Source organism: Salvelinus fontinalis, chromosome 23 (genome assembly GCF_029448725.1).
Source record: "Salvelinus fontinalis isolate EN_2023a chromosome 23, ASM2944872v1, whole genome shotgun sequence".
Classification (NCBI taxonomy): Eukaryota; Metazoa; Chordata; class Actinopteri; order Salmoniformes; family Salmonidae; genus Salvelinus; species Salvelinus fontinalis.
The window spans coordinates 19867272-19887581 of record NC_074687.1 but is presented as its reverse complement, the minus strand read 5'-3'; the positions used below and the strand labels follow the sequence as shown (position 1 = coordinate 19887581).

General features: G+C 42.7%; 1 protein-coding gene across 2 annotated transcripts in view; it reads left to right on the top strand.

Moving 5' to 3' along the window:
- The first annotated feature begins 72 nt into the window (after window positions 1-72).
- Window positions 73-20310, top strand: part of LOC129820988 (mannosyl-oligosaccharide 1,2-alpha-mannosidase IB) — a 128106-nt gene continuing 107868 nt past the window's right edge. The window contains exons 1-3 of one of the 2 annotated variants that reach the window (XM_055878176.1): window positions 73-298; window positions 937-1002; window positions 1616-2085. In XM_055878176.1, the coding sequence (XP_055734151.1) occupies window positions 1772-2085 (314 nt within the window). In that variant the 5' untranslated portion in view covers window positions 73-298; window positions 937-1002; window positions 1616-1771. Of the gene's footprint in view, window positions 299-333; window positions 733-936; window positions 1003-1615; window positions 2086-20310 lie in introns of those variants that run through there. The other variant, XM_055878177.1, reaches the window with a different exon arrangement.

Sequence of the window (20310 nt, the reverse complement as noted above, 5' to 3'; positions counted from 1 at the left end):
TGCTAATTTACACAGATAAGCACGTTGCAAATAGTCTTTCGAAATTGATAGACGCTCCCTAAATTTACCAGGCTGGAGAATGAGGGGAGGAGCTTTCGTTCTTTGCAGCAGTATCAACATGCCTGAACATAGACAGGGCTAGTTATCCACAACGAAAGAAGCAAAGTGGAAAGCAAAACTCCTAAAGGAAATCATAACTAGCTAGCTGAAGACATGAGCACATTTCTGAAAGCAGCTATTTGGAAACTGTGGACTAGGATGCCTTTCTGCCACCGATTTCCTCAAAGGCATTATTGAGGTGATGCAGCAGCAGCAGCAAAACAATCGTAACGGACCTCCTCTGATAGCTAGTTAGCAGTAGCTACCTAGGTAGATGCCTTTACAGAAAAAGGCGCAGTCTTTTGGCCAAGTCGTTTTACAAACCTCAACATATCCGAAAAAAAGTTGCTAATATTACAATACAATATTGTGGGTTCACATGTATGTGTTTAATCAGCTAATGGTAGATAGTCAGTTTCTCCTTTAGCAATTTAGCTAGCTAGCCATCTAGCTGTGCTAGCCAAGCCTGTCAATTCAGCGGATGAACTTGGTATTCTGTGAAGACGCCGACATCAGGCGTAGGGCCGTGTGAGGAAGCTGACAAAATATATTGGGAGTATTCAACTAGCTAGCAAGACGTGATTGATTTTAACAGCAACATAACATTTTACCTGCGCATTTATTTATGAAATGGTAATGGGGGAATTTCTCGGTAATTTAGCTATTAAGGCTTCATTTCTGTCGATGATGCGACAGTCGCTCGGATGTACATTTTTCACTGTTTGAAAGCTATGTATCCTGCTCAATTAGTTTACAACATTTAGTTAGGTATTAAACAATTGCTTAACTGTATTAATAATTGTGTCGTTGGGTTTGATTCGTTTTTTTGTTATCCAGTTCAGAACGTTAGCGTTCGGATCACAACCAAACACCATGGATCAGAATGACAAAAGGAGTTGCACGGTAAGATTGGTTTCTCCATGCTGATTAACTAAATATTCTTAAGTGTTACTTTGAATTATATTACAGTAACATTATTTTTAAACAATGTGTCGTCTCGCACTACATTTGTTATGTCATAACTGATTAAACTCCACGGTGAAGAAGTGGAGTTTATTTAGTACACTAGGTATATCACTGAAGGGTGGTGGTGATGTGCATTGTTGGTATCACGCGCTCACGCAGGTGTTTCTGCTATCTACGTAGCGCTATTTTATGTAACATCTGCTAGCCTGCATACCTAGAAATATCTTTCCCCTTTCAAACCGGTTTGACTAATATATTTGCCGACACTGCTTGGAAAGTGCTTTCAATTCACCTTGCGTTCTGTATGCCTTATCCTTATAGACAAACTAAGATTGTGTGCTTCATAAATATAGTACATTTCACACTAGTCAGAAGCATGTGCTTATGTTTTCGTACATGTAATGACTTTTAAAAGCCTCCAGTGTATTTTGTGTGTGACCTTTTTTATGCTATTTGTCTGACTGTAAGACAGGCAGTTTTCAGGCTAATCAACCATACGATAATATCGGAGTACCTGCTATTTCCTCATTACTCTCTCCTTCAATTTCAGAATGAAACTCATACATTTACTGGTGTCCAGTCACTTCACTGAGGGACCACGACACTTGATTTCTGGACAAGTACTCGCCGCCACAATGAGATAATACAGCAGCAGATAATACAGCCGTGACATTCGTCCACCCTGAGTTAATTTCCACAATCCAACATGACCACACCAGCTCTACTGCCACTGTCGGGCCGCAGGATACCCACCCTGTCACCCGGTGCCGCCTCATTCCCACACCACAGGGCCACCCTGAGACTCTCAGAGAAGTTTATCCTGCTCCTCATCCTCAGTGCCTTCATCACTTTATGCTTTGGAGCTTTCTTCTTCCTCCCGGACAACTCAAAACACAAGCGCTTCGACCTGGGCTTGGAAGACGTGCTGATTCCGCACATCGAGGCGCCCAAAGGTGCTAAGCATCCTGGTGGACAGGTGGTCATTCATGGACAGGGGGACCATGATGAACACAGACACAGGTAAGAGATGCTGAGGACTGTGCACCTGTTGCACCCTAAACTTTACACATGTCAGTGTGAAATAAAATGTACTACAAAAGTGCAATCTCTAAAGCAACTCCAACTAGGCTACATTTATTAGACACAGCTTTTATTTAAAAAAAAGAAGAAAAAAAGTACCCTTTATCAGTTAAGAACAAAATCTTATTTACAATGATGGCCAAACCCGGACGACGATGGGCCAATTGTGCGCCGCCCTATGCCGGCTTTGAAGAAAGAGGAGCAGAGAAATCATCTATGTAAAACTCAACCGCTTATTGGGCCATCAGTAGGATTTACATAAAATAACACTGTCTGTCTGGTCCTTATCTCCAGCAAATTGTGTGTCCACAGATCTTATTCAAGAGCTACCGGAGTATAGTCACATGACTCTAAAAAGCCAGGTGGGAAAGGAAAGGGAGATACCTAGTGAGTTGTACAACTGAATACATTCAACTGAAATGTGTCTTCTGCATTTCATACCTAGGGGTGAGGGATGGCCACTGAAACCAACACAATGAGAACTCCTGTAGCCTTTATGCATCTGGGTAACTCTCAACCTTGTTCACACAGGCAGTTTAAAGCGACTCAAATCATATTTTTTTTGCGTATTCGAATATGTTATTTTCCATGCAGTCTGAACAGTCAAAAAGCATATCGAATCGGATGTTTCAATGCACATTTCAAATAGAGGTCGACCGATTAATCGGAATGGCCGATTAATTAGGGCTGATTTCAAGTTTTCATAACAATCGGAAATCGGTATTTTTGTGCGCCGATTTGCCCATTATTATTGTTATTTTTTTTAATTATATATTTTATACCTTTTATTTAACTAGGCAAGTCAGTTAAGAACACATTCTTATTTTCAATGAAGGCCTAGGAACGGTGGGTTAACTGCCTTGTTCAGCGGCAGATCGACAGATTTTCACCTTGTCAGCTCTGGGGATCCAATCTAGCAACCTTACAGTTAACTAGTCCAACGCAATAACGACCTGCCTCTCTCTCGTTGCACTCCACAAGGAGACTGCCTGTTACGCGAATGCAGTAAGCCATGGTGAGTTGCTAGCTAGCATTAAACTTATCTTATAAAAAACAATCAATCATAACCACTAGTTAACTACACATGGTTGATGATATTACTAGATATTATCTAGCGTTTCCTGCGTTGCATATAATCTGACTGAGGATACAATTATCTGACTGAGCGGTGGTAGGCAGAAGCCGGCGCGTAAACATTCATTCAAACAGCACTTTCGTGCGTTTTGCCAGCAGCTCTTCATTGTGCGTCAAGCATTGCACTGTTTATGACTTCAAGCCTATCAACTCCCGAGATGAGGCTGGTGTAACCGAAGTGAGATGACTAGCTAGTTAGCGCGCGCTAATAGCGTTTCAAACGCACTCGCTCTGAGCCTTCTAGTAGTTGTTCCCCCTTGCTCTGCATGGGTAACGCTGCTTCGATGGTTGCTGTTGTCGTTGTGTTGCTGGTTCGAGCCCAGGAGGAGCGAGGAGAGGGACGGAAGCTACTGTTACACTTGCAATACTAAAGTGCCTATAAGAACATCCAATAGTCAAAGGTTAATGAAATACAAATGGTATAGAGGGAAATAGTCCTATAATAACTACAACCTAAAACTTCTTACCTGGAAATATTGAAGACTCATCTTAAAAGGAACAACCAGCTTTCATATGTTCTCATGTTTTGAGCAAGGAACTGAAACGTTAGCTTTCTTACATAAAACATATTGCAATTTTACTTTCTTCTCCAACACTTTGTTTTTGCATTATTTAAACCAAATTGAACATGTTTCATTATTTACTTGAGGCTAAATTGATTTTATTGATGTATTATATTAAGTTAAAATAAGTGTTCATTCAGTATTGTTGTAATTGTCATTATTACAAATAGATAAATAAAAATCGGCCGATTAATCGGTATCGTCTTTTTTGGCCCCCCAATAATCGGTATCGGCGTTAAAAAAACCCTAATCGGTCGACCTCTAATGTCAAACCTTCTATGAAGGTGGTTTGAAATCCGATACAAATCTGATTCCTGTCCATGCAACTTGTCTGAATGGACAAATTAGATTTATTTGACCAAGTCGTTTTTAGATTATTTGGCATATCTCGTTGCTTGCTAGCTACTCTGAATTTGACAAGAACATGTGGTAGCTGCTTAAATGACTACTCACGTTGGTAGCCATGAAGTGCTTTGAAAGGCTGGTCATGGCTCACAACAGCATTCTCCCGGATACCCTAGACCCACTCCAATTCGCATACCGCCCCAACAGATCCACAGATGACGCAATCTCAGTCGCACTCTACTGTACACTACCCTTTCCCACCTGGACAAAAGGAACACCTATGTGAGAATGCTGTTCATTGACTGCAGCTCAGAGTTCAACACCATAGTGCCCACAAAGCTTATCACTAAGCTAAGGACCCTGGGACTAAACACCTCCCTCTGCAACTGGATCCTGGACTTCCTGACGGGCTACCCCCGGTAGTAAGGTTAGGCAACAACGCGTCTGCTACGCTGATCCTCAACACTGGGGCCCCTCAGGGCTGTGCTTAGTCCCCTCCTGTACTCCCTGTTCACCAACGACTGCGTGGCCAAACACGACTCCAACACCATCAAGTTTGCTGACGACACAACAGTGCTAGGCCTGATCACCGACAACGATGAGACAGCCTATAGGGAGGAGGTCAGAGACCTGGCCGTGTGGTGCCATGACAGCAACCTCTCCCTCAATGTGAGCAAGACAAAGGAGCTGATCGTGGACTACAGGAAAAGGCGTGCCAAACAGGCCCCCATTAACATCGACGGGGCTGTAGTGGATGGAGCGGGTCGAGAGTTTCAAGTTACTTGGTGTCCACATCACCAACGAGCTATCATGGTCCAAGACAGTCGTGAAGAGTGCACGAGAACACCTTTTCCCCCTCAGGAGACTGAAAAGATTTGTCATGGGTCCCCAGATCCTCAAATAGTTCTACAGCTGCACCATCGGGAGCATCCTGACTTGTTGCATCACAGCCTGGTATGGTAACTGCTCGGCATCTGACCGTAAGGTACTACAGAGGGTAGTGCGTTTGGCCCAGTACATCACTGGGGCCAAGCTTCCTGCCATCCAGGACCTATATAATAGGCAGTGTCAGAGGAAAGCCCATAAAATTGTCAGACTCCAGTCACCCAATAGACTGTTTTCTCTTCTACCGTACGGAAAGCGGTACCGGAATGCCAAGTCTAGGACCAAAAGGCTCCTTAACAGCTTCTTACCCCCAAGCCATAAGACTGCTGAACAATTAACCAAATGGCCGCTGGATTATTTACATTGACACCCATTTGTTTTTTACACTGCTGCTACTCGCTGTTTATTATCTATGCACAGTCACTTCACCCCTACCTACTTGTACAAATTACCTCGACTAACCTGTACCCGCGCACATTGACTCGGTACCGGTATTATTTTTTTCTGTTACTTTTTATTCTTTTTTACTTAGTTTATTTGGTAAATATTTTGTTAACTAACAGTGCAGTTCAATAATAGTTAAGGGCTTGTAAGTAAGCATTTCACTGTAAGGTCTACACATGTATTCGGCGCATGTGGCAAATAAAGTTTGATTTGAAGCTTGTTAATTGTTTACAACAAGATGAGTGAATGTGCTGGAATGCTAAATGGCTACCTAACTAGTTGACTGCTGTGGCAAGACATAAAGGACTTGTTTTAAAAGTTTGATCATCCTTTTGAGGCTTTAAGAGTTTTTGCACTATGATTTTGAACATTCAAAGCAATTGGGACATGTCCATGGCATGCACCGTCACTTTGGTGGTGCACTCAAAAGTTATGTCGCAAACTAATCAGCCTACACTGCTTACACATCCGTCTTTACTATGACAACTAGCATTGCCATGTCATCAAATGACTGCTGTCTGAACACAACACATCTGATTTGGTCACTTGTAACTTGCTGTTTGGACAGCCAGTATTCCAAAACGGCTTTGAAAAAGAACTTATTTGAGCATTAAGGCCTGCAAGGCTTTAGATTCTTACACCTAGCTTTTGGTTAATTACTTTGTGTACAGGTTGTGTAAGACTGAACTTGTAGTGCAGCTGATGCGTTCCTGATTTGGGAGACAAACCTGGCAAATTGGAGAACATTGCAAAAAGAGGTTGCAATCACCATTGACTGACATTTGTCTCTACTGACTGTTCAACTCATTGAACTGGTGAATGAACACACACATACTTTCTGCGGTGAATCTGCTGGAGTTGACAAGTGCTTCACAAAGAATGAAAGTTGGGCACTACTAGCACTATAGAATTTTAGTAACTAGCGTGCCCCTTGTTTTCCCCCTAACTTAACTTTCTGTAATGTTTAGATTTACCTGTAAATTATTTATCACAAAAATCAGGGCCCTTGTTTACTGTAGGTTGCTGTTTGCTTGCCTGTGAGAGGTGGGTAAGGTGGAGTTGTCCCGACAGGTGTATTGTGGGCATTTGTGAAGCAGTCGTTAGATGTAGAGAGCAGTAAGTGTTAAAAGCTTTTTCTCTACTGCTCGCTCTGCAGGGACCTCTGTCACCACCTCTGAGGCGTGTTTTTATTTTTCTGTTTGTCAGAACTTGCCATAGTTGACATGGCCTGCCCAAAATAAAATATTTATTGCTGTTTGATGCCTGGGAAGAGATGAGGCCGGGATCAGAAATAAGTGGTCGGCTACATGTCAGTGTGAACAACACTGCAGTAGTCACTATTGTATAGCTCAAGTAAAGAGGGTTTTGCTATGTTTCAGTCGCTTACTGTAGAGAGTTTTGCTATGTTTCAGTCGCTTACTGTAGAGGGTTTTGCTATGTTTCAGTCGCTTACTGTAGAGGGTTTTGCGTTTAGTTAATCTACATGAAGAATTTTGAACGAGCACTCTGTGTTTAACCTCCCAGAACCATTCATTAGTTTGTATTTGTTTTTTATTTTTTCCCTGGCTGTGTTTTTGTCGCTCACAGTTTATGGAAATATATTCGGCTTTGCATTTTTTTAACAGCTGACTCAAGCCATTAGCAAAACATTGTCATCGTGTGTTAGTGAGGACAGTGTTCAAACGGGCCCTGAATGAGTACAAGGAGGATTAAAAAATCCCCTCAGGAAATATGTTCTAGGAGAATAACTAGAGTCCAGATTATTATTATTACATTGTGCAATGTGTCTTCTTTTGTTCCTGTATATTTTTCAGATATGGAAGTTTGTTTTAAGTGCATGTTTAGCTCCACGTCTGGTTTGGCACTCCCTGTACTGTCCTCTGTTGGATCGGCCCATTGTAGCCGAAGGTGGTGTGATTTCTTGGCAGTGACATTAAATTGTAAAGGACTGAATCCTTGGCTCACATGCTTTTAACTCCCAGCTTGAACTGTGTTCAGTATACTCTAGTAAACATGACTAGATAATTTTTTTTACAGTGTGCTGTGTTCATTAATTATTTATGCCTATGGTTGAGTTGAACGTTAAGCTTGAGGGTGAGTTGAGAAATCCATTAGGAATTACTGACCGATCTGAAGTTTAGATATTTGTTTCCTGTTTTCGGTTAGTTTGTTTTGAATCCTATCAACACATCTAGTTATCTGACGGGTTCAGCCAGTGTTCACCAAACAAATTTTGTGAAAGGACACATGTATTCATAGGCATCACTAATGTTATTGTTCATGAAAGAGCACAATTAATTGTGTTTTGTTATATTTGTATATATATATATTTAGAGGTTGACCAATTAATTAGGGCCGATTTCAAGTTTTTCTAACAATCGGTAATCTACATTTTTGGACACCGATCATGGCCAATTACATTGCACTCCACGAGGAGACTGCGTGGCAGGCTGGCTACCTGTTATGCGAGTGCAGCAAGGAGCCATGGTAAGGTGCTAGCTAGCATTAAACATATCTTATAAAAACAATCAATCTTAATATAATCACTAGTTAACTACACATGGTTGATGATATTACTAGTTTATCTAGCTTGTCCTGCGTTGCATATAATCGATGCGGTGCCTGTTAATTTATCATTGAATCATAGCCTACTTCGCCAAACGGGTGATTTAACAAGCGCATTCGCGAAAAAAGCACTGTCGTTGCACCAATGTGTACCTAAACATCAACGCCATTCTTAAAATCAATACACAAGTATATATTTTTAAACATGCATATTTAGTTAATATTGCCTGCTAACACAAATTTCTTTTAACTAGGGATATTGTGTCACTTCTCTTGCGTTCTGTGCAAAAGAGTCAGGGTATATGCAGCAGTTTGGGCCGCCTGGCTCGTTGCGAACTGTGTGAAGACTATTTATTCCTAACAAAAACAGCCAACTTCGCCAAACGGGGGATGATTTAAAGAATAAATGTTTTGTTTACAAAATGATAGGTTCCGGATTTGACCATATTGAGGACCTAAGGCTTGTATTTCTGTGTGTTATAATTAAGTCTATGATTTGATATTTGATAGAGCAGTCTGACTGAGCGGTGGTAGGCAGCAGCAGGCTCGTAAGCATTCATTCAAACAGCACTTTTGTGCGTTTGCCATTAGCTCTTCGCTGTGCTTCAAGCATTGAGCTCTTTATGACTTCAATCCTATCAACTCCCAAGCTAGTTAGCGGGGTGCGCGCTAATAGCGTTTCAATCGGTGACGTCACTCGCTCTGAGACTTTAAAGTAGTTTTTCCCCTTGGGAAAAATCGGTATTAGTTAACTACTTTAAGGTCTCAGAGCGAGTGACGTCACCGATTGAAACGCTATTAGCGCGCACCCCGCTAACTAGCTCGGGAGTTGATAGGCTTGAAGTCATAAACAGCTCAATGCTTGAGGCACAGCGAATTCTAATGAACTTTTGTGGAGCGATGGGTAACGATGCTTCGAGGGTAGCTGTTGTCGATGTGTTCCTGGTTCGAGCCCAGGTAGGGGCGAGGAGAGGGACGGAAGCTATACTGTTACACTGGCAATACTAAAGTGCCGACAAGAACATCCAATAGTCAAAGGTATATGAAATACAAATGGTATAGAGAAATAGTCCTATAATAACCTCAACCTAAAACTTCTTACCTGGGAATATTGAAGACTCATGTTAAAAGGAACCACCAGCTTTCATATGTTCTCATGTTCTGAGCAAGGAACTGAAACGTTAGCTTTTTTACATGGCACATATTGTACTTTTACTTTCTTCTCCAACACTTTTTTTTTTTTTTGCATTATTTAAACCAAATTGAACATGTTTCATTATTTATTTGAGGCTAATTTGATTTTATTGATGTATTAAGTTAAACTAAAAGTGTTCATTTAGTATTGTTGTAATTGTCATTATTACAAATAAAAAAAAAACGGACGATTTTAATCGGTATCGGCTTTTTTTGATCCTTCAATAATCGGTATCGGCGTTGACAAATCATATTCGGTCGACCTCATCTCTCTCTCACACACACACACACACACACACACACACACACACACACACACACACACACACACACACACACACACACACACACACAGTACCAGTCAAAAGTTTGAACACATCTACCCATTCCTGATTCATGACCTCCCGGGTGGAGCAGTGGTCTAGGGCACTGCATCGCAGTGCTAGCTGCGCCACCAGAGTCTCTAGGTTCGCGCCCAGGCTGGGCTGGGTTCACGCCCAGGCTCTGTCGCAGAGGTCCGTGGGGCAACGCACAATTGGCATAGCGTCGTCCGGGTTAGGGAGGGTTTGGCCGGTAGGGATATCCTTGTATGTAAAATGTAATAAAAATGTATTCACTCTACTGTAAGTCGCTCTGGATAAGAGCGTCTGCTAAATGACTAAAATGTAAATGTAAATTCCAGGATTTTTTATTTTTACTATTGTCTACCTTGTAGAATAATAGTGACGACATCAAAACTAGTGAATAACACACATGGAATCATGTAGTAAACAAAAGTGTTAAACAAGTAAAAATATATTTGAGGTTCTTTAAATAGCCACCCTTTACCTTGACAGCTTTGCACACTCTTGGCATTCTCTCAACCAGCTTCATGAGGTAGTCACCTGGAATGCATTTTAATTAACAGGTGTGCCTTGTTAAAAGTTAATATGTTGAACTTCTTTCCTTAATGTGTTTGAGCCAATCAGTTGTTGTGATACGGTAGGGGTGTTACACAGAAGACAACCCTATTTGGTAAAATACCAAGTCTATATTATGGCAAGAACAGTTCAAATAAGCAAGACTTTAAGACATGAAGGTCAGTCAATCTGGAAAATGTATAGAACTTTGAAAGTTTATTCAAGTGCAGCTGCAAAAACCATCAAGCGCTATGATGAAACTGGCTATCATGAGGACCGCCACAGGAAAGGACAACCCAGAGTTACCTCTGCTGCAGAGGAAGAGTCCAAATCTGAAGAGATTTGAAGAGTCCAAATTTGAGATTTTTGTTTCCAACCGCCGTGTCTTTGAGACGCAGAGTAGGTGAATGGATAATCTCCGCATGTGTGGCGTGTGTTTTCCCCCCCCCCCCGAAGCATGGAGGAGGTGTGGGTGTGCTTTTCTGGTGACACTGTCATTGATTTATTTAGAATTCAAGGCACACTTAACCAGCATGGCTACCACAGCATTCTGCAGCAATATGCCATCCCATCCGGTTAGTGCTTAGTGGGACGATAATTTGTTTTTCAACAGGACAATGACTCAACACACATCCAGGCTGTATAAGGGCTATTTGACCAATAAGGAGAGTGATGGAGTGCTGCATCAGATGACTTGGCCTCCACAATCACCAGACTTCAACCCAATTGAGATGGTTTGGGATTAGTCGGACTGCAGAGTGAGGGAGAAGCAGCCAACAAGTGCTCAGCATATGTTGGTATTCCTTCAAGACTGTTGGACAAGTTGTCCAGGTAAAGCTGGTTTGGAGAACTCCTAGTATGCAAAGGGTGGCTATTTTGAACAACCTCAAATTTAAAATATATTTTGATTTGTAAAGAAAATTGCTTACTACATGATTCCATATGTGTACTTTCATAGTTTTGATGTCTTCACTATTATTCTACAATGTAGAAAATAGTAAAAATGAAGAAAAACCCTTGAATGAGTAGGTGTCCAAACTTTTGACTGGTACTGTATATTTTTTAAATATCTCTGTCTGCCAAGTCGGTAAGAGATTGACCTGGTCCCTTGAAGGAACAATTTGCCCAACCAGTGTCATCATGCCAGAACAAACCAGCCTTAGCAGGGTTGGGATCAATTCATGAATAAAAAAATTGCCTACTCGCAGAGTCTGTGTGCTGGTCTTCCGTAGTAGGTGCATCAGTCTCTGCCAGAGGAAACCCGATACCAGAGCTGTGGTTGCACTGAGCCACAGGTAAATGTAATTACATAAACCTCACAATGCATCTCTAATAATCAGGTTTATTTCCATGGCTGTAGCTAGGTAACCCCTTCACCTCTTGGCTTGTCATTTACTGTTAGTGTGTTGGCATGTATACAGCAGCTGTGGCCTTTCCCTCCCGTTCATCTACATGTCATGTAGCATTGCAGGCTAGCTCCTCTGGGTCATAGTTCGGCCTGACACCCCAGCCTGCTGATTTATCATAATTGGTGTGATCTTAGGAATCATACCTCTGTTCTATGCTTCATTCTCTCCATGTCAGACACAAACAGCATGACTACCGGTAGATTCATCTGCAGCTCTGTGTGTGTGTTTGAGCATTGCACTGAACCATGACTAATTACACTCACACATACACGTGCGCACACCTCTCACATCTCGGTGTGGAGGAGCTTATGGAACAAAACCTATTGGATTGCAGATCTGGTGAAACCAGTGACAGGCAGCCCTTCACACTGAGAAGGAAGCATGCGTGTGTGACTGCACTTCTAAAATGGGTTCCTGATCCACTGGCTCTCAGAATATAGCTGAACACCTCCAGGTCAACATGGGTACTGTTATCTCATCATACATAATTCGTCCTACTACTAATATATGCTGCTTCGGGGGGGGGGGGGGGGGGGTTCATGTGAAATCGATGTAAACAAGAACACCATGCAGAGCAATGGGGAGGCTTTCATTTTCATATTATTTTTTATTAACATGCTGTTTTTTTTTAGCCCCCCCCCCCCACACAAAAAAAACTAAAGAACCTGCAGAACACCAAACAGTCACAGGTTGTCATACACTATTTAGACTGTTGGAAAGCTGGCATTACTGTTTGTTGTGCTAGGGGAACTCATTCAGTGGGTTGAATCCATGGTGAAAGACTATCATGTCGCAGGGATTTCTCTCTGTGAATACACTACACGGGTCAGCGTTGCTGGCTGTTCATGAATAATGTATTATGTGTGGGAACAGCTGGGCATCTGCTTTCACTTATGACCCATAGAGAGGATCTCCTCTCAGGGCTCCTCAGGCTCTGGAGCCAAACATGAGATCTGTGTTTCTTCTCCTCCCCCACCCACCTACCAGTTTCTGCCATCCATGAAATGGCTAGGCAACTTAAGGGCCATAGATCTGGGATTCTCATGCATGTGCTGTAGATGGTTTTTGTCTTTCTGACGATCCAAGAATGTACTCAAGCTGTAAACGGTTGTGTGTGTGTAAGATGAGGGGTAGAGAAGGGCAGACTGGTCTGAGAAGGTGCAACACAAACAAAACCCCAGAGACACAAGACTAACGTGACTGGGAGATCTATGCTACATGGCTATTGAAAGACAACCATAGAGAAATGTGGTTGAAATAAAGTACAAAACATTAGGAACACCTTACTAATATTGTGTTACAACCCCTTTTTGCCCTCAGAACAGCCTCAAGTTGTTAGGGCACGGACTCTACAATTTGTCAAGTGTTCCACAGGGATGCTGACCCATGTTGACTCTAATGCTTCCCACAGTGGTGTCAAGTTGGCTGGATGTCCTTTGGGTTGTGGACCATTTTTGATAACTGTTGGAAACTGTTGAGTGTGGAAAAACCCAGCAGCATTGCAGTTCTTGACCCAAACCGGTGCGCCTGGCACCTACTACCATACCCCGTTCAAAGGCACTTAAATATTTTGTCTTGTCCATTCACCCTCTGAATTGCACACATACACAATCCATGTCTCAAGGCTTCAAAATCCTTCTTTAACCAGTCTCCTCCCCTTCATCTACTCTGGCTGAAGTAGATTTAGCAGGTGACATCAAGGGATCATAGCTTTGGTATTCACCCAGTCTGTCATGGAAAGAGCAAGTGTTCCTAAGGTTTTGTACACTAGTGTATGACTAGACTAATAGTAGGCCATCAAGATAAACATGATGGCTATACACATTTCTAGAGAAAGACACATCTGAAACCCAAGAATCCATGAGTACAGAGCACATTGCTGAAAAGCCAATCAATTCAGTAACACACACTTTCCATGCTGCAGCAGTCAGACTCAGCTGTAAGTGAACTGCAGGGCCCATGGCTAAAACAGTCTGTAGCTGGATTCATCATGGACTTAGTGCTCTGTCACAAAGCGCTGATCAGCCCAGACCCCCTAAGGGAGGGGAGAGACCAATGGATAAGGCTCTCCCAGGATCCTGCACATTACTCAGGGACGACAGTGTCAGCCAGCCATGGTGCCAGCCCCTGCCTGAGCAGAGCAGTGTGTTTGACTCGTCATCGCCTGTTGGAGTGTCTCACTTTGCCTTCGTTTGTCTGCTCCAAGCTGCTCCTGCTCGCTAATGGTGATGACAAGCTTCTTTGAGAGAGAGACTTGTTTGTGTGTCTGACTAACACAATGCTCTCTAAAACACAATGGCTGGCAGGGACAGCACTTAAGCCAAGTGGCATCACTTGCCAGCCAACCGACCGGAGCTGCAGTCTACATTCCATTATGACTCCTGTCAATTCAGGAAATGAGTTCAAACAGAGGCCCAGTGAATTAGAAACCGTATCCAATCTCTTGGCCTTCAATTCAGGACCTTAGAGATTGAAGTGGAATTAACCTCAGCGGTTGTTGGCGACTGGTGTGATAATTAGTACATGCTGATGAGTAAATTAAATTGGTGCTCCAGCAGAGGTTTGTGATTCAGCACCTTATCTAAAACCCACAATTTCCCATTTTGTTTTTCAGTTGACTGGTCTTGCTGTGTAGAGCACCATTTTGTAGCAGCCCACATCATACTCATCTAGCCTCAAGCTTGATGATTGATAATTGAATCATGAGTGTTACTACTTCTGGGCTAGAGTAATTGTACAGCCCTGTTGGTCCCCAAGATTGTAGCGCTGAGGAACGCTGTTAAGAGGCATTAGTCACACAGGCATATAGGTCATGATGCTGTGATGAGGCCATACAGCCAGGGGCTCAGGTGACCAGCTGGAACAATGGCTGAGCAGCCAGGGAAAGTATGTCATTACACACCCCTGAATGCCAAGCTTGGAGTGCTGTTGTCCGTTACACCACCGCTCGCTTTCAGGCATGCCAAGTGGGTCATGGGAAGTCTGGGACGGGAAGTCTATGGCCAGCAGCGGCTTATATGAACACAAGACAAAGGAGGAGAAGAAGGTGGAGGAGGAAGACGGAACAATTGTACTCAGCATGTATTTTATTCACTATCTGTCAGACCTCTCCACTTAAAGGTGAAGTAAAGCTAGACTTGTGTGCATCACTCGATCGATACCATGAGGCTATTGTTCCCAGGAGAGCCCTTCTCTCTGAGAGCAGTTTTGATACAGAGCAAACAAATGCACAGACTTGCCTCTTAGGCCTACGTCAATGGGTTTCACCAGAGAGGGACTGCTTTCACTGACTACAGAGATGGGACATTTTAGCTATCAACTTCGGGTGAGGGTTTTTGTTCAATTCTGTGCTCCTGATTATAAACCCATTATGTTCTCTACCTTGTTTGAGACACTGAAGTGGGCTTGATAACCTTGAACAGTGGACTTTATCCATTCTGCAGTGCGCCTCTTGGTATTTAGCACACACTTCTTCCACCTGCTTGGCATTCATTTATTCCTCTTAAAGAGGGGAAACAATTCCAAATTAGCAGAGCCCAGGTGTGATTTTCCCAAGCAAATGACTGATTCTCAAAGTAAACACTATCAGTAACCAGCGACGATGGCTGCACTGTGAAGACCCTGGCGTAATGAGAGGAGAAAGGGGGAGATGGAGGGAGAGACGCTGTGAATCAGCCATCAAACCCTCCAAGCCACCAGACGTAATTAATTCTGTGGAGCGGGAGGTTTTAAGCGGAGCAGGAGATCAATGGATGAAGTAATTTCCGTGGGTGAGACACCTGTGTGCAGGGGAAGCGTTTCATTGCATTACATTATTCATGTCAACCCCCAAAACAGCATCTCTGCGTTTGCAAATCCTCTACCGTCTTTCACTCTCTACTTCCCGCTCTCCCTCTGTTGCTCTCTGGTTCTAGTGTCAATACTAGGTAGCTAATCCAGCACTCTGCTGTTCCTTAAATCCCTGGTGTTAATTCTCTTTCCGCTACCTTGTAAATAGTCAGGAGAAAAATGGAGGTAAAAAAGCGAAGGCTTACTCAATCCTCCCTAATCCTCATTTTAAAGAGCATATGCCTGGGCCAGGACTAGAGATGAGTAACTCTAAACCCACTGTCCATCCGGGCTGATGTCATCAGGGCCCACACAGATGGAAGGATTGAACACGACCAAACAGAGAGCTGTGGGAGGATGGCAGAAAGCAGGAGAGACAGTTATATGAAGGCTTTATTGTTTCATGTGTTCATTTAATCTAGCAGGCTACACATTCACAGTTAAAAGCTGAATTGCAGTATAGGCCTACTGATAAAGAGAAAAATCAAACTAGACATGACATTTAGGTAGATTAACGAAACAATGAAATTGATGGTGATGAAGCCAGCTTTGGACAGTTTCTTCACAATGAAACTGGTGCTTTTGACAACCCAGTGGAGCTAGATGATTTGATGATAGTGATGCAGTTGGTTTGCTGGCCCTGATGTCCTCAGCCTCTAGCCTGCCTGTGATGCCAGGTGATAGAGTTCGCTTGCTGGCCCTGATGTCGTCCACAGCTCAACCTCTCTGTAGCCTGGACTTAGTAGTCCTCCACAACTAATGTGTAGCATACATCAGTCCGTAGCATTAGTCATCCTCACTACAAGCTCTTTGCCATTTCCACAATGCAGTCAGGTGTCATTGATCAAGGAGCCAGCCGGTGCATCTTTTTAAATGCTAACATTAGCCATCAGCTAGCTATGTAGCTAGCCAAACCAAACAAGGAGACTTGCCATCAGTTTTTCAGCTCTATGAATAAAAACAACCAAACATATCGAAACCAACACTTCATGACTTATTAAAAACAAAAAAGCTAATTTAAACACTTAATCATCTAAAATATGTGCAGAGTTCCTTTGTTTAGGCAGAGTTGCGGCGCCATGGCAGCTATTATTAGGGTTGCCAAATGTCCCGTATTAGCCGGGATGTCCCTGATGTTGGGCTAAATTGGTTTGTCCCATACGGGACCTCCCTTGTCCCGTATATTCATCCAATCACAGTATAGCGTAAACGCGCCAATTTCTGCAAAGTAATTTCTATTCTGTCGGTTTGGCATATCAAGGAAATATGGATAAACCTGGGGGAAAAAAGCAGCTACAACAAACAATGAGGCAAAAACAGACGTGGGTTAAGCCCGTCAGTGGTGACTCAACGAAAGCTTTCTGTACTTTATGCCATCTGGAATTCTCAATTGGCCATGGAGGGGAGAATAACCTAACTCCGCATGCATCCACAGAAATGCACAAAGAAGGCCACGCTAGTTAAAGGTGAAAGCAATATCGGTGCATTCATCGTGATGTCTTTCCTTCAGAAAATGACAAAATCGCGGCAAATTAAGCCTCATATGTGTACCATACGGTTAAACATGGACTCAGCTACAACAGCACCGACTGTCTTAAGCTCAAAGGTGCCTTGTTTCATGACTCAAATGTTGTGAAGCACTTGGGAAGAACGAAAGCTGAGATGATTCCAATTAATGTTTTGGGACAAAATACTGTGCGGGATATTTTGGGTGATCTGTCCCTGACCGAAGGTGAGCCCGTGTATTTCTCAGTTGCCAGTGATGCCTCAAACAAGGGAAATAGAAACAGGTTTCCAGTGTGCGTGAGATATTTCTCTGTCTGATGGAGTGCAGCGCAAGTTACTTGACTTTTATGATGAAACTGCAAATGGCATACATCAAGCTCTGATGAACTGTCTGGAAAAGCATGTACTGGATATTACACACATCACAGCCTATGCAGCCTATAATACCAATGTCAACTTTGGAAAACACCTCTCCGTTTACCAGTTATTGAGCAATGCCAACAATCGCATTCTGAAAGCTAATTGCCCAGCTCACACAGCTCATAATGCCTGCAAGCACGCTTGAGATTAGCGGTCAGTGGATATTGAGACAATTGTTTTCAAGATTTACAGCCACTTCTCAGTATCTGCTTCCCATTGAATGGAGTGAAATTCTGCGACATCTTTGCACACAATGACGCGCTCTTCATCCAACTGTCGCTCGTCTCCTGCATAGCTGGCCAGCACTTACTTCATACTTCAGGTCCCTTGGGGAGACTTGTCCTGTGGCACTGAAGAGTATTTCTGAGCATGAAGAAAAAAAGGACGCTGCTGAGATTTATCTGTGCTTTTTCCACAACGTGGGGTGTGTTTTTGACCAACTCGTAAAGAAGTTGGAGGACACAACGCTCTGCATCACAGATGTTTATGAGGAAGTGAGAAGAGACACAGATCTCATGTTTGGCTCCAGAGCCTGAGGAGCCCTGAGAGGAGATCCTCTCTATGGGTCATAAGTGAAAGCAGATGCCCAAAATGAAGATTCTTCAGCGGAAACAGAACAGCTTTTTTTTGGATCCCAGACCAAGCAGCTGATGGACAAACAATTGTCAGCACAAAGGTCCAAGCAGCAACAGGACTTTGAAGTTCTATGACACTCATTACATACATTGACAAGTGGTTTGATTTCTCACCAGAAAATGTAATGGTGGAACTGATCTGCCTCTGAGGAGCTCTCCTTCACTGACCTGGAGCAGGTGGTGGTTGCCCTCAAAAAAGACAGTCATTATGGACCAAATCTATGAAGAGTTTTGTACTAGCCGGGAGGAAATACAGAAAGCCAGACAGGTTACCACAAAATCCACCAGTGAGAAGTGGGTGGCAGTTTTCCAAAACCTAGGGAAAGCCAACTTGATCAACATGTTCAGGATTGTCTCATTTGTCCTCAGTGTGCCAGGCTCAAATGCCTTTCTAGAGAGGATTTTCTCTCTGATGACCATTTAAATGGTCAGACTCAAGAAACAGATGCAGCACAGAGGCTCTGTGACAGAGCTGATCAAAAATGAACTTCAAATATTTGTGAACTGTGACTTGTCATGTAAGGACTTCTCTCTGGCTATGCAAAAGGACAAAGGACTGCTTGAATCAGTCAAGAGCAGCAAAAATTATCCATGGAAAAAGTAGACTTGGTGAGTGACTCGTGCCCCTTTTTCCTCTTTTGCATTTGAAATGTGTTTTAAAAATGTTGTGATTTCTTTGATAATTTATTTTGAGGTTTATTCACATGTTTACATAAGGATACAATTTTAGTAAAGCTGTAGACTAAATGGAATATAAAAATGTTTTGCCTTTCCAGTTGACTAAGAATATGATATACACTGTATATTCATTCATTCACACAGCACCGTACCCACACCGCCGTGGCACTGTACCTTTTGTCCCTTATTTGTTAGTGAGAAAGTTGGCAACCCTAGTTATTATGGGGATGGGGGGGCAGGATATGGGGATTGGGGTATGGAGTAGGACACATTGTTATATTGGATACTGTTTTCTTTGTCTATTGCTAAATTGCTTTTTGGGACACACAGCATCGCTTACAATGGCAGGGAATGGTAGCTAGAGACTTCCATCAACTTGAGTACCTTAAATATTTTGAATTGTGCTCCTAACTTCCTTTGTGTGCCTATATTCTTCAACTTCGTTGCACATGTGCTCCTTGTACTTAAAAAAAGTTTTTTTTGTTTTTTTTTAAGTCGGCGTAGAGCCCTGCCCATGTTCTCATCTCCAGCTCCTCTGCTTAATGTGAAACCTCAGCCTCCCAAGATACAGCCAGGGGAAGAGAGGTTTTATTTCTTATCCCTGAGAATGACCTCTGATCTAAGCATCATGGCCATTCTGAATAGTACTGTAGTGGAGGCTGTCTCTGTGGGGAAGCTAAGGCAGTCTGCTGCTCTCCACAGCGAGTCATTCTGCCCCGTGTGCCTCGACCAAAAGCCTCGGGATAGGAAGAGTGCCAGGGAGCACCGGGAAATGAAGCATCCCTCTGAAAAAGGGTTTGATCCTTGTACCTCAGATGTCGCCACCGCGTCTGCTCCTATATTTTAGATGAGTGTGTGTGTCAGGGTTTTCATTTGGCAACATTTTTATTTACCGGTTCTTTTGAGAAATTTAACGGACCCATATGCATTGAGTTGCGAAACCTGATTCGTGTGTCAACCCACAGTGCTCAGGATGACAGAAATCACGTTTAGAATATGGTAATTTTAACAACATGCAACGATGTGTTGTCCTTACCGAATTCAGATGTGCACTTTGAACATGTTAGAATAACTGTCCACATTTTACTTTTCCTCAGCCAAGAAGTAAAGTAACGAACGTATAAATCACTAGTCTATGTCAATCTACTATAGTAGAAAAGTTTAGGCTACCTATTCTGTTGGTCATCTTGTCGAGAAAGAAATAGCCTATTCCAAAACACTCTGGGACCTTTGTGGGATGATAGATCTCAAATTCATACAACCAGTAGGAGTAGGCTACATTAAAAAAAATCAAAGTCTGATGCAACAGGCGTTTAGCTTAAAATGCAGATAAACTATTATTTCTTAATGAGCGCAGCAATGTGCACAAGACTGTAGGCTACGGCAAATGTTCGTTCCATAATGCAATTAGCAAGAAAACGCCATTGTCAAAAGTGCACTGCACATGTTACCGGTTCCATGTGACGGAGATTACATTTAGAAAGAGATCTGGTAGTCTACTTTGAAGCAAGTTAAGACATACCTCGTATTAAACATAAAGGTTTCAAACAATTAAGTATATGTTTTCTAAATCCAAACTGCCTCCAGTTCATTGCACAGTGGTGTGACATGCTGACGAACCCTTCCTTCCGTTGCCGTTTGATGACATGTTCAAGTTAAC